General features: G+C 39.8%; 1 protein-coding gene across 1 annotated transcript in view; it reads right to left on the bottom strand.

Annotated features, from left to right (window-relative positions):
• Positions 1-8,700: 8,700 nt before the first annotated feature.
• The window catches only part of MCCC2 (methylcrotonyl-CoA carboxylase subunit 2), a 53,431-nt gene continuing 46,539 nt past the window's right edge, over positions 8,701-15,592 (bottom strand). The window contains exons 17-18 of the mRNA XM_037529551.2: positions 13,425-13,510; positions 8,701-10,699 (exon numbers count right to left, since the gene is read on the bottom strand). Coding sequence (XP_037385448.1) covers positions 10,582-10,699; positions 13,425-13,510 — 204 coding nt within the window. The 3' untranslated portion in view covers positions 8,701-10,581. The remainder of the gene's footprint in view (positions 10,700-13,424; positions 13,511-15,592) is intronic.

Below are 15,592 nucleotides of genomic sequence, written 5' to 3'. Positions count from 1 at the left end.
ATTCCTCCAGGGAGGAAATGCAAACAGCCAACAGGCATATGAAAAAAATGTTCAACATCACTGACAATCAGGGAAATGCAAATCAAAACTACAATGGGATACCATCTTACACCAGCGAGCAACAACAAATGTCGGCAAGGATGTGGAGAAAAAGGAACTCTCCTGCACTGCTGGTGGGAGTACAAACTGCTCCAACCACTATGGAGAGCTGTGTGGAGGTTCCTCAATCTGCTAAAGATGGAGCTTCCATATAATCCAGCAATTCCACTCCTAGGTATTTACCCAAAGGTCACAAAAACATTAATTCAAAAGGACACCTGCACCCCTATGTTTACTGCAGCACTATTTTCAATAGGTAAACTATGGAAACAACCCAAATGCCCAAAAATAGATGACTGGATCAAGAAGATGCGGTACATATACACAATGGAATATTACTCAGCAATCAAAAAAGATAAACACACGCAGTTTGCAGCAACGTGGATGGAGCTAGAAGGGATCATGCTCAGCGAAATAAGTCAGAAAGAAAAAGAAAAATACTGGATGGTCTCACTCATAGTAGGAATTTAGAAAACCTAAATAAGGGATCAGGGAAAAGACTAATTATAATAAAGTAAAAATCAAAATCAACAAGCAACTATAAACCAGAGATGCACTACAGAGGGGGAAAAAGGGGTCGGATCAAAACAAGGGTGGTGGGAATTATACGAGGACTATAACCAAGATGAAAATGCATACATTGTACAAAAATGAAAAATGATGTAAAAAATATACAAAATTAAAAAACAAAAAACAAAAAAATATATATAATAAAAAATAAAAACTGGCTTGTGGGATCAGGAAATCCAATAATATTAACTGATCATTTTGGTCAAAATAAGTAGATTTTAGAAAGTGAAGGTAGGAAAGTGCCAACAGTAAAGGCATGAGACACAAAAAATCATTCTCAGAAATCTGGGAAGAGTACCTGGACTCAGAACTCACTGGCATACTCTCAAGAGCCCTCTAAGAATTCAGGTAGGGTAACAGTGAAAGTTGGTGAGTGTTTAAATAAATAATTTAATGTGGTCAGCATATACCAAGCTCTTTTTGCTAAGCACTTTACATACATTAACACGTGAAGTGTTTATAAAAACCCAGCAAGGGCTCATTAGAGACAAGAAATGAAGGCTCAGATAGGTTGTTACTTGTCTAGCTTCCCAACCCAAGAATGGGGACAACAAGATGCAAATTTCTGTTATCCCAAATTGATTGAATTCTTAAGTTCATGTTCTTGGCCACTCATTTATCTATAATGCCTAGTATCTATTAAGTTGGAGAATTAAACAAATTAAATCATGTACCACATCAAAAGCTCTGAAGGATTCCAGTGCAGTGTCAGTAGCATATTTCTCCATTTTCAGTTAACCTTTGATATCCTAACCTAAGATATCCTCTAGGTCAACTGACCAATCAGGTCAATCAGTATCCCTTCAGCCATCTACTCAAGTATGGTCCACAAACCTGAAGAATTGGCTTTAGCTCATTAGAAATGTGGGATCTCAGTTTTACCCCAAAACTAGACTGTAATTTGCATTTTAATAAGGTCCCCAGGTGATTCATATGCACATGTAAGTTTGAAGTACTTCCCTAAGGCATCTCTGACATCTGGGCTCCTCTTCAATCTTTTCTGAATAGCTTGGTCCATAACCACACACTCTCATTACTATTTCTTACTGAAGCTTCCCTAATCATTCTACACCTTTCCCTCAATATGCCATATGAACTTAGAAATGACAAGCCTTCAGATCTTGGAAAGATCTACTATGATTTCCCAAATTCTCCTGTCTCTAAGCTAAATACCCTGCTTTTAGGGTCTCAGCTGCAAGCCTGCCTGTTTCTTGATTGCAGCAGATGAGAAAACAGGTGGTGGGCTGGGGGCAAGTCTTGATTACAACAAGAGATAACACAGGTAGCAACAGCATCATCTGTCTTGCTGGCCTGGTAGGGGCAGCCTGGCCAGCCGCTCAGGGGAAGCAGCCCTGTGCCCTCCTGGGCAGTGGCAGGCCTCTTGGGGCACCCTGGTTTCTCTTGGGCTCCTGGGCTCCCCCTAGGGCCCCTCAGCCCTGGCAGCAGCAGCAGCAAAGACAGCAGCAGCAGTACTAGCTACAGCAGCAGAGTCCAGCAGCTGTAGCCCCCCAGGGCTCTGGCCGCAGCAGTGGCCCGGTGCCTTATGAGTGGCCAGTGAGCAGCCAGCGAGTTGCCCATGGTCCCCTGCCCCAGGACCCTTATGAGCTTTTAGATGATTTATAGACAAAGCTGGCACAGGGGCAAGTTTAAGCCTAGTTTACAGAAATGTGTTCTCGAGTAGGAACTATACATCAAAGTTACATATTATTTACTGTTTTCCACACACAGGGAATACATCTCAAGGCTACATGTTATCTACTAGGCCACCTATGCTGGAAGGTCACAGCAAAAAACAGCCTGAGAAAACTGTTTTCCCATGGCCGTGTACCATTTCCTTCAGTATTTTCTAGTCATGCTGCTCATTTCCTCCATATCAATGCCACCCAGCTTAAGGGTGCGTGAGAAACATCCAAAAATATCCAGGGTTGGATCCCCCCTTTTACACACTCCCAGGTAGCCCCAGGCCTAGTTCTCAGCCTCAGAACCCACATGCCCCCTAGTTTATTGATCTTCTTCATCAAATATGACTTCTAGAGCTGAAAATGATGATCAGCCCAAAGTATAGGCATTTTTATGGCCCGTGCTCAGAATATATTTTAATTAGTGTAATCTAAAATGTGGTCAGATAGTAGGCGTTTCATCATACTGTTAACCTAAGTTTTTTGGTAATCAAAATTCCACGGTCTTTTTTTTCCCATGTAAACTGCTGCAAAGCCGGGTTTCCCCAGTTCTCTTCATTTTCCTGAATTTAGAAGTAAGATCCTGTCCTTATTATTCTTCAAAATGTCCTCTTGTTATTTTGAACCTTTTATTTCACCTGCCAAGAATTCTGAATCTCTAGTCCATCCTTCATTGGAAGGCAGTGAGTGGACTGGGTACCAGACTCTAGAATCTGGGCTCTAAATCAGAACTGCTTGAGTAAAATCAGATTTATTTTATTGAGACAAATGGCTTAAAAAGCTATTTGAAAGATCTATTGTTAGAGAGCAGTTCAATGCTAATGAGAAGTATTCATGTAGTGTATTTGTTGAATGAATTAAAGAAAAATGCCCGATGACAGTGATATCCAGAGAGACTGATAAGGAGGTTCAGATGCTGAAGCAAGTGAGAATGGACAGAGGTGTGTGAACTAAGTGATAAATAAGGAGAATTTAGGGAGTTATCTGAGAGGTAGTGTGAATAAGTCCTGCTGCATAATTGGATGCCAGGGAAAGGAAAAGGGTAGAATCACAATGACATCCGTATTTTTGGACTTGAGCAACCGGGAAGATATCATTGCTCCGAGGAGGACTAGTGCATGCCCCCTCAGTCCACCCCACAGGATTGTCTTGTGGCTCCAGGAAACAGCAGTGCCCTCTACCACCTGAATGTTTGTTTAACTGAAATGAGACTGACACCTTTATGGACCAAACTCAATGGTGACACATATGTATTTGATCAAAAATCATCTCTGGATAACCCTTGAAGACATTATTCTTAGTTAAATAAGCCAGACACAAATGAACAAATATTGTATGATGTCACTTATATAAGATAACTAGAATAGGCAAATTCATGCAACAGAAAGCAGAAGAGTGGTTACCAAGGACTGGGGAAAGGAAAGGATGGTAGTCACTGTTCAATGAATACAATTTCAGTTTGGGAGGATAAGAAAGTTCTGGAGATGGATGGAGCTGATGATTGCATGACAATGAGAAGTGCTTATTGCCACTGAACTAACTATACACTTTAAAATGGCTTAAATGGTACATTTTGTTATGTATATGATGCCACAATAAAAATATTTTAATGTAATCTCAAATTATCAACCATTTGTGTTGGAGGTGACTATTCCCCTTCTATCTAGTTTCTTCAGTTGGTTGGGAGTGAGGAACTGACAGAAGTCCTCAGAGATTTAAATCTGCTTTTAAATCCACTGAGAAGTTACAACAGAGGCACCAGGGCATAAAAAAATGACTCAGAAAACAATTCTGGGAAGCAATACGTCAGCTGCTGTTATGGCCATTATGTAAAATACTTCTGCTTTTGCTCTGATCTTATTTCTATCACCTTGAATAAATCTCATTAGAAACTTTTAGGCATTAGTAATCACTTTCAACAGTTAACTGGAACCGATGTACATTTTGAAGTCAAAACAAGTCAAGCTTTTAGCTTTTATATGGGTCATGAGCTATACCTAAAAATGTATATACAATCTAAATTTAACAATTTAATTTCATGCAAGTGTCTTAAAATGAACAGTTGCTCCATTTTGAAATCTCCAGATATAGACTTAGCCTGTGAAATGATTTTCAGTTCATCAGAAAAGCTTCTCGGGTGATTCTAACATGCGACCTGGGCTGTGATTCACTGACTTAAATGAAACTTATCTAGAAGACAAGTTCACCCTGCCCTGAAAGTGTGGGAGGGAGTGAAATGTACAGTGACCCAACCAACAGTATACAGGCATGATAATGTCACCAAACCATAAGGTGACCTGAGAATCCTAACATTTTGAGGTGGGAAGGCACAAGATCATCTAGAGTAGTCAGCGGTTCTCCAAGTGTGATCCCTGAACCAGCAGTATCAATATTAGCTGCAAACCCTGAGTCTGAGGTATTCTGCCATCGTACATTCTTGCAGCTATCATTTTTTTAAAATGGCAAGAGTCAACAAAGGCTAAAAGTGGATCTGCCATATGACCTAGCAATACCACTCCTAGGTTATCTACCCAAAGGATATGAAAACACTAATGCGAAAGGAAACCTGCACGCCTAATGTTTATAACACTATTTACAATAACGAAGATACAGAAACAACCTAAATGCCCCAGTACAGATGCATGGTCAAGAAGATGTGGTACATATACACAATGGAATACTACTTAGCGATCAAAAAAGATAAACTCATGCCATTTGGCAGCATGGATGGAGCTGGAAGAAATTATGCAAAGCAAAATAAGTCAGAAGGAAATACCAGATGGTGTCACTTATATATGGAGTATAGAGAAACCAAACAAAGGATCAGACAAAGACAAATTTTAAAACTGACCCTTAAAAGCTGACCACAGGGCCTCCGTGGTGGTGCAAGGGGTTAAGCACAGCACTATGAAGCTAGGAAGCTACCCACAGTCTCTGCAGCACGAGTTCGATCCCCCACCAGGGAGCTACCCACATGGCACAGCAGACCTCTCCTGACTTGCCTGCTGCTCCCCTCAGCAGTGTATTAGATTCATTCTGCCTCTTCTGTGCCCCACTTTATCTCTGGTGAATCCTCTCACCACCCTCTACTCCTCTGGCCTATACCCCCAGTTCTTGTATGCATAAATAAACAAATCTTTAAAAATAATAATAAAAAAATAAAAAATAAAAGCTGACCATAGATCTGAGGCACTATGGAGGGGAGAGAAGGGGAGGATGTAAAATAATGGTACATCATGAATTAATGTTGTAGCATTCGTTATCTATAATAATGGGAAACCAGAAACAATCTAAGTGTATAACAAAAGAGGAATGGCTAAGTCAAATAGGTCATTTGTACAATATAATATAATACAATAGCAAAGGGCCTCCCCGGTGGCGCAGTGGTTGAGCGCTGGGTTGCAAAGCTGCACGCAGCCTCTGTGGCGCTGGTTCGATCCCCGGCTGCTCCCCGGCCACTGGAGGAGGGTCCCACGTGGCGCGCAGACCTCTCCTGCCGCCCACTGCTCCCCTCAGCAGTGTACTTCGGTCCTTCTGCCTGCTCTGCTCCCCGCTCTGGCTCTGGTGAATTCTCTCACCCTCCCACGCTTCTGACTGTACCCAGTGCATGTATAAACAAACAAACAAACAAGCAAACAAATAAATAAATAAACATGCCTCTATAAAAAAAAAAATAAAAAAAAAAAATACAATAGCAAAATTACTCTAGGGGAAATATTAAATGACATGGAAAGAAGTCAAGACATTTACAATATGGGAAATGAAACTGATGATTACAAAATAACTTTTTGCCAAAAAATTCCTACAGATACAACAAATATTTCCACCCACATGTTCATTGCACTATTCTTTACAATACACAAGATATGGAAACAGGACTCTGTGGTACTATCTCTCTCACACACACACACATACACACACACATACTGGGCTACTACTCAGTCATATAAAAGAGAACAAAATCTTGCCATTTATGACAAAATGGATGGACTTTGACAGCATTATGCTAAGTGTTATAAGGCAGACAGAAAAGCATAAATACCATGTAATCTCACAAGCCAACCAAGCCCATGCATATAGATTGACGGTTGCCAGAGACAGGGGCTGAGGGTTTGCAAAGTGAGTAAAGGTGGTCAAAGGTACATACCTCAGTCTCCAAAATTAATGCAGTCCTATTGACATCTTCATTTTAGACTTCTGACTCTAGAACTACAAGAGAATAAATCTGTGTTGTTTTAAGCAACTAAAAAGTTACAAGGTACAAATATGATATTCTAGCTTCTAAGAATTACCAAAACTTAAAGGGGAGCCTAAGTACTCAGTCCATGATAACGATGAATTACAGAGAGAACAACCACACATCCCATCTGCCCTGTCAGTTGGTGCTGGTGCACCTGTTTCCCAGTATTATTACTAGTAGAGGCCTCCTTCACCCCCCACTGTCACAGAGCTGATGATGAATTACATAGTCACCTACGCTAAAAGCCTCCTTACCAGGAAGGCACTTTTGCCTAGAAAGATAAAATGTGGAAAGAATTTTCATTTAGCTCTAAGAACTTACACTTACCATCCTGACTACAGATACAAAAGAATTAAATGAAAACAAATGTTTTAGTGTTTTCTAGGACTTTTTGTCAAAATAAGACTATAGCATAGGGCCTCCCGGTGGCGCAGCGGTTGAGCGCTGGGTTGCGAAGCTGCCCGCAGCCCTGCGGCGCCGGTTCGATCCCCGGCTGCTCCCCGGCCACCGGAGGAGGGTCCCACATGGCGCGCAGACCTCTCCTGCCGCCCGCTGCTCCCCTCAGCAGTGTACTTCGGTCCTTCTGCCTGCTCTGCTCCCGCTCTGGCTCTGGTGGATTCTCTCACCCTCCCACGCTTCTGACTGTACCCAGTGCATGTATAAATAAATAAATAAATCTTTAAAAAAAAAAAAAAAAGACTATAGCATAATCAACTATTACTTGCATTTAAATTTGTAACATTTTTAAAGAAATGACAAAAATGACAGGAGGCCATGATTATCTAGTTCATTTTCTTGCTGTTTTTCTTCATACTGAATTTCAAACCATTCATTAAAAGGTCAGTATAGAATTGGCTTGGACCACAACAGTCAGCATTCATTCCTCCAGGTTATCAGTGCATTTCAGAACTATCAAGACTATGTTACCACCCCCTAAAAAAGTCTTTAATGAAATAATTCAAGAACTTGCTACCACGCATATGAAGTCCATATCTGGCCTCTCTCTAGTCATGCTTTGCCTATAATAAGCACATTTGACATATGACCAATTTTTCACTTGTACATTCAACAGCAGTACCTTCTGCCAATGTTGAAAATATAATCTTATTCTGACAAATTTTAATTTCAAAACATTTTTCTTGAAAACTGAAAAATAGAAATAATTTTGTCTCATCTTCATTCTTTAAGTGCTAATTTAGAAGGACTAATTTAAAGGGGCTAATTTAGAAACTAAATAGCTTATGTTTCTTAAAATTCTAAGTTACTCATGTTATCCTGGCTGAGATTCATAATTATAATAGATTTTTTGGTAAAAAAAAAATATTCTCACTACAAAAAAATATAGCTATTTGCGGTGATGAACACGTTAAATAACCATATCACTATATATATATATATATATCTCAAATATCTGCATGGTGTAACTTAAATTTATACAATGTCACATGCCCATCATATTTCAATAAATCTGTATGGAAACAAAAAGTCTGCCTATATTGGTAAAGTATAAATATTTTTAATAAGACAAAGTATATAAAATAATCTAGCTTAGGTGTGGTTTTAGTGATGATTGTGACCTTCCTAAATAACAAAAGTTAAGATACATCCATGAATCTTTGACTTGCTCAGAGTTCCTGCTAAGAAAATATCTAGTCTTAAAAATCATTTGGGGCCTCCCCTGGTGGCGCAGTGCTTGAGCACTGGGCTGCGAAGCTGCCCGCAGCCTCTGCAGCGCCGGTTCGATCCCCGGCCACCAGCGAGGGTACCACATGGCGCACAGACCTCTCCTATGGCGCCTGCTTCTCCCTTCAGCAGTGTGTTTCCATCAGTCTGCCTGTTCTGTTCCCTGCTCTGGCTCTGGTGAATTCTCTCACCCCCCCCCCCCCACCAACCCGCGCTTCTGACTGTACCCAGTGCTTGGATAAATAAATAAATCTTTAAAAAAAAATCATTTTGTTTTGTCATGAATACAAATTTTAACTGACAGTTTAATGTGTTTAAATGCTTACAACTTACCTTTCAATTGTAATCTTCTATGTGTACACATCTCAAAAAACTGACTCCCTAATATACAAATGCAGCCTTAACTAAACATCATGCACAAATGTTTGTAATATTAATTTTATTAGGAAATCATCTGATAGTTGTATTTGATTATATCATGAATCACTTATTTTAAAACTACATGGCCTGAGGATATCAATTACAATATGCATTTTTTTCATTCACTCAACAAAGCTTTGAGCACCTAAAATTGCCAAGCTTTGGAGATACAGGGTAAACAGGAGGACCCCTGCTCTCATGGAGCGTACATTCTTCAGGAGGGAGGAAATATTAAAGAAATGTGTACAGTAAAGTGATGACTATGTGACAGACGAAGTAGATGGCAATTTGTAACAGCGCACAGTAGTGTCTAATCCAGTTCAGGGAAGTCAGAGACACAAAAAGCTAAGTGTTTTAAGAAATAGGAAGAGCTATAGAGTTTAGGCAGAGGGTGATGGCAGCCCTCAGGTGGGAAAGTCATAGTAGGTTCTAGGAACTCAAATAAATCTAGAATAATTGAGCATGGCATATGAGAAGAAGAGGCTGGAGGTCAAGATCCTGGAGGGCACAGGGGCTGGGTTCTTCCATAAGGAAACATTTTTAAATGTTTAAAAGATTTCAACAAGAGAAGAGCATAGCCAGATGTGCACTTTAGGAAGGTAATCTTAATTCCAGAGTGATGGACAGACTGAACTAGGTGACACTAAGGCCCGAAAGACAAAAATAGTGAGGGAATTTAAGAATAGGAAGCAAAATCAACAGAATTGATGACTGAACTTAAAATTCCTGTTAGACAAGCCATGCAGACCCTCAGTAGACATGTCACACACGCAGGCCTGGGGCTCAGGGGAGAACGTTGTTAGGAACTGTCAGTACAAGAATCACCTGCCTTCCAGCAACTGAAGCCAGAAAGGCTGAAATGGCCCAACAGGAATAAACCAGGCCATGAGAAACACACACATTCAAGAATGTGCTGTGCCAGGGCTGGGGGCGGGGAGGACTATGGGGTATTCAGTGGGTACAAGTTTCAGGGTGGGATGAAGAAAAGTTCTGCAGATGGAGGGTGGTAATAGCTGCACAGAAGTGAGAATGTGTCTACTTAATGACCAGAACTGTACAATTAGAGTGGTGAAAATGGCAAATTCTATTACATATATTTTGCCACAATTTAAACAAATGAAGAAATACTTTTGTTATTTGGATCTCCTAGAATGAGAATGTATTCATGAATTACTAATGAAAACTCAGGACAAATGGTGAAGGGGTGGTGGGAGACAGGGGTCAGTGGAGGCATAGGGACCTGCAAAGTAGCAGCATAAGAATGGCTTGAGAAGTCGGTAAAAAACCTGAGGGGTCAGAGCACGGACACGAAGCACAGCATTTCTAGGAAGAAATGTTGGAGTGATTAGAATGCTGCAGAGTTAAGTCAGATAAACTCAGCAAAGAAACCCACAGCAACATGGAGGTCAGTGGTAACCTTGGAGAGGGCTGTTGTCAAGGGTTTGGGTGAGCAGAGAATGGGTAGGACATAGAACCATCATGCAGACAATGAAACACCTGACTATTACAGGAGAGAACATGATAGTGGCTTCAGGGAAAAATAATACTTTAAAAAATTACCGTGTTGAAATATCATTGTGTAGAATCAGCAAAGCAATCATTTCAATAGAAATACAATTTTATATTTTCATAACCTCAGTAATACCTGGAATTTACAAGGTAGTAAAGCTGAGCCACACAAAAAATAATTTTCTGAGAAAATCTCCAAAGAATTGAGGTTTACCAAATAAATATCTTCACTGATTTTTTTTTTCCATTAGGAAAGTACAATGTATCATGTTGAGGAAACAATTTTACTGTAACAACTACATGTTGAAAAGTCTAAAATCTTAAGGCTACTCATGTATTAATTTTGGGCACATGGCCAGTGAAAGACGCTTGCTATTCCAGTTACATCCTCAAGATGCCAAAGTTGGTCTTCTGGATTGGTGCATTGAGGGCAGCACTAAGACTGAGACCCAGGACCATTCTGGTTTCTGCTGGATCAATAATCCCATCATCCCACAGCCTGAGAAAAGAACAAAAGGAGTTATTAGCACTCTACCACCAAACTATCATTTGTATGCCATTATACAGTCCATGGCCAGAAATCCCCAAGAAGTTTTTCCTCAGGCAATACATGGATCTACCTATGAGAATCTGCGTCCTATAATCTCACAACAGAGACCATGTTCACATTTAACAAAAAGTGAAGGAAAATTGTCATGACTTTAATCCCAGATCCCCACAGAGCGTTTTATGAAGAAGCTATGGCTTCAGAAATTGCTTATTATAACAAACATCAAAAAACCCCAGATTTTAAAACTTTTACTTATTTCAAGAAAAACTTCCCTGTTTTCTTCTGCCCACACAAACATACAAATCAAGTTGAAGTATTCCAGTTAAAATATGGACAACCACATAAATCCAAGTAACAGCCTCAAACCAAAGTCCCTACTAAAAAAGGATATTCTCCCCAAATTCTTAAGCTGACAAATAATGACTAGTCTCCATTTTATTAATAAAATATATTCATATGTAATTCTTAACTTTTGCTGCAATAGGAAATACAACTAATAGCTTTAATCTGCTTTCAGAAGAAATTTTTAAGTAAAATTTTAGTTTGCATTAACAACATCAACATTTTAAAGCAAAATGAATGAGAAATAGCGCTTCTTAAAGGTTGTTAATACATGGCAATTTTACTTTCTTTAAACAAACTGCCTTCAGGATCTAGACACAGCATCAATTATTAAAACATGCTTTCATCAACAGGCCATGAATCAAATCCTTGCTCATAAAACATTCATAGGTGGGCCCTGAACTATCAGCAGCTAATAATAAAAGGCCACTCTGGTCGTTTGTAACCCGGTCAATTGATCAGACTCCATCCAGAAACCATCAGCTGAGGAACACCACAGGCAAGATGATGCTGGGGCCGCTTCACTCACCATCAGATCAAAGGTGGCTCCAGGTGCAAGGCCCTGATCAAATGCCTGATAAAAGTCTGATTATAAAAAGAACTAAGCATAGAAAACTGGTGCGCTGCCCACAGAACTTGTAAGGAAAGACATGGGAAATTATAGTAACAGATGATGACCCAAATCTAGAAAAAGACAGATCCAGCCAGGTTGAAGTCTAAATAGACCACAGAATTCAACTGTAAGCTGAGATTTGCTAAATCCAAGGGAGGTGTCATAAACTGGCTTGAAAATTCTTTAATATTTGAAAGAAAGTTGCTGTCTCCAAGTCACCGTCTGTTTTAACAGAAGGGTTAGAATTTTATAGATTAACAGAAAAACCATACTGTTTTTCAACTTTTATTTCCAGAGATAAGTCTATCTGAGTCATTTGCACTCCTGCATTGCCTATAATCTATTTAAATAATAATAATTTAACTATAAAAATAGCAAAGGATTTCAGTCTTTCTCAGTATATGACTTATCTCAACTAGGGTTGAAAAACAAACTAATGGCTCACTCAAAATATGCTATTTTTCAAAGTTTAATATTTCAACTGTCCTGATGAATTTCAATCAAAATCTTATATATTAAAAAAAAAAAAACTGTAGTTGAGTCACAATATACACTTTCTCTTACTTTTCATATGGTTTTGTATTTCCTTTTTGTGTCTGCTAGCTACAATATGTCTCAGTGATGGTTAAAGAACATGTATCTCAAATCAAAATCTTTAAAATGCTTTTTCTTAATTAAGTAATCAATGACCTATCACAGTAAAATATACCTAGTATATTTGTTTGGAAAAATGCATATTTAACAAAAAGAGAAACAGGCATTTAAAAAATCCTGAGGGTATCATTTAAATTCTGAAACTAATTATGCTCTTGAAAATAAGTATATTCAAGTCTTTATGCCCCCAGTACTAAGAGCAGCGCCTGCCACAAAAACTGTTCAAGTGATGGAAATGGATTCTAACTTCTGATTTTCTCCAGTTTGCCATCACCAGTCAATGGCATAAATCACTGCATAACTTAATTTTAAAAGACACAAATAGTTATTTTCTTTTTTCTCTCTGCCCAAGGGATAAAAGGAAGACATGAAGCTTAGATTACTCTTCAGAATGCAGAACATTAAAGTTGTTGGTAGAAAACAATGGTCTGAAAGCACATGCCAACAAGTCTCCAGCTGGGACAGGTCTGGAAAATTTATTACCTCATTAAATGGCATAAGAAGCAAACAGAATCAAGATTTGTGATGGTGTGTGAGGTAATTACTTGGCATTGACACATGGGCCTTGGCTGTGACTGATCACCTTCTGAACACACGAATATACTTGTTAGCAAGTGCCAGTAAGTGTTCAACCCATCTCATGCTTAGAGTGAGATAAAAACAAAATATCAGAGAGGGCTATCACCAGAATCTATGTGTTTAAGCAAAACTTAGAACTAATTCCTAAAAGAGACATAGCCAGGATTTTAACTCCTAACTTCCCAGCCCCACTGGGGTTCAACCTCCAGCTGCAGGGTCCCTGCAGCCCCAGTCTTCAGATAGAGGTGGGATAAGAGAAGAAGGGGAGTGGGTGGCAGAATCAGACCAGTGGGGTAGATCCCCAGTCCAGCCTGGGAGAAGGGCATTTCAGCAGCAGGCATTCCCATTACAGACACAGTACAAAATCAAGTATGCCCAAACATTGCTTATTAGTTGCCACAGGCTGGGCCATTCCCACTGCTTAGATCTCCCTAGAGCTGCTGCCTTGTCTGCCCAGATGCAGCCATCAGGGATTCTGGCTCCCACCTTGCACTGGAATAGTAAGGGTTTCCTTCCTCTTCAAATCTCTTGATGATGGGTTCCTTTAAAGCAGCTTCTTCAGCACTGGAGAACTGAAAGAAAAGGGATCCTGAGTAAATCAGTTCCATGGAACAACAGAGCCACTCAAGAGAAGATCAAGAAAAATGTGGCAACAGGGGCCTCCCTGGTGGCAAAAGGGGTTGAGACACAGCACTATGAAGCTGTCCACACCACCGCAGCATGAGTTCAATCCCCAGCCAGGGAGCTGACCCACATGGTGCAGCAGACCTCTTCTGTCCCGCCCACTGCTCCCCTCAGCAGTGTATTTCAGTAGATCTGTCTGTTCTACTACCCACTCTGTCTCTGGTGAATCCTCTCACCATTCCCCCCTCTCCCTGCATCTCTGGCCAGCACCCCAGCTCTTGTATGCATAAAGAAATAAATCTTTAGGGCCTCCCCAGTGGCGCAGTAGTTGAGCGCTGGGTTGTGAAGCTGCCCTCAGCCTCTGCAGCGCTGGTGTGATCCCCGGTGGCCGGGTGAGGGTCCACATGGGGCACAGACCTCTCCTGCTGCCCACTGCTCCCCTCAGCATTGTACTTTGGTTCTTCTGCCTGTTCTGCTCCCTGCTCTGCCTCTGGTGAATTCTTTCAACCTCCCATGCTTCTGACTGTACCCAGTGCTTGTAAAAATAAATAAATAAATCTTAAAAAAAAAGAAATCTTTAAAAAAAAAAAAAAAGAAAAGAAAAGCGTGGCAACAGAATTCATGGTTTATAATGCTACAACCCACATTCACCCAGATTACAAGCAATATGTTAACACACATGATCTCAACTGAGACATCAGTATCAAGTGAGTGCACCATCCCATTTCCCTTATCAGAGACAACATCCAGAGGCCATTTGATGTAAGGTCAAAGCTAAGAACATCACCTATCATTGTATTCCAGCAGAATACAACTGTAGGGGTGAATTCTACTACATAACAAAAGGGGCACATTGGATTTAGCAGCTTCTGTTTAAAAAGGTGGAGAAATTAGGGGATTTTTGTTCAAAACAGCCAATATTGAAAAGAAATTGTACCTTAGAGGGGTAAAACATCAATCACACCTTGAACAACCTCTTTTGAAAATTCCCATATAGTGGAAAGATATTTTCATTAGTTAAAAACTTTAATAGTTTGTTCATCAGATTTGCCAGAAATAGGTGATAATTCAAATGTAAAAATCTTCATGCACACTAATTTTGAACGCCCAAAAAGCATTTTCCATTGAGTATATTTTACACCAAAAAAAAAAAAAAATGAATTTCAAACAAATCCAATCTTCTTTTATGTACTTTAGTGGTTTATATAATTTATAAATTAAGAACTCTAAGGGAAAATCATTAAAAGCTTATACTTTTCTTCCATATATAAAAATAGATGAATTATATATCTGCTTATCAAGTTAATCAGAGAACAACTATTCAATAAGAGATCACCATGCTGGGCTAGTTTAGGTAGACCATCTGGTGGATACTTGGTAGAATGTCATTTTATGCTCCCTCACTCCCTCTCCACACACACAGTAAGTAAAGCTTAGTGTTTGCTTTGATGTTAGTGCTAACACGAATCTGATACGTTAAGTCTGCAGAATTCCTCTGCTTAGAAAAGACGAACAGAGATGTGAGGCGTGGGTGGATGCATTCAGGGCCAGGGACAATCTCTGGTTTTATATTATCCCCACTCCACAAATGAGGACGTTGACCAGTTGATCCCTGAATGGCAGGACTGAGAATCTGAGAAGGCAGGGCGCCCTGCATTTTATACTCTGTTATGACGAAACAGTGTTCTTCATCAATTTCAGGAAGATGCCTCAATCATTTTAATGCTTGGTGCTTACACAAAATATTATACTTAAGTTATAATTAACAAAAATCAGTGCAAAATTTCAGAAGACTCCAATGGAGACACAAACAAAAGAATCCATGTTAAAAGCAACCACTTGCTGATTTGCCTTTCATCAGCTTCCAGTGCCCTGTTTTTCGTCCTTTACTCTTTCACAGTATAATAACGCCACTTCTTGTCAGATGACTGAGCCCTCCCACTCAAGGTATCCTTAACCATTTAAAAGTAAAGCTGAAAAAACAACTGGGTGCTTTGCTCTGAAATCAAATAAGTAAATCAGATTTATTT

Source organism: Talpa occidentalis, unplaced genomic scaffold (genome assembly GCF_014898055.3).
Source record: "Talpa occidentalis isolate TD23 unplaced genomic scaffold, MPIMG_talOcc4v2.1 talOcc4.6, whole genome shotgun sequence".
Classification (NCBI taxonomy): Eukaryota; Metazoa; Chordata; class Mammalia; order Eulipotyphla; family Talpidae; genus Talpa; species Talpa occidentalis.
The sequence above is the reverse complement of the archived record's forward strand: the minus strand, read 5'-3'. Positions and strand labels throughout refer to the sequence as shown.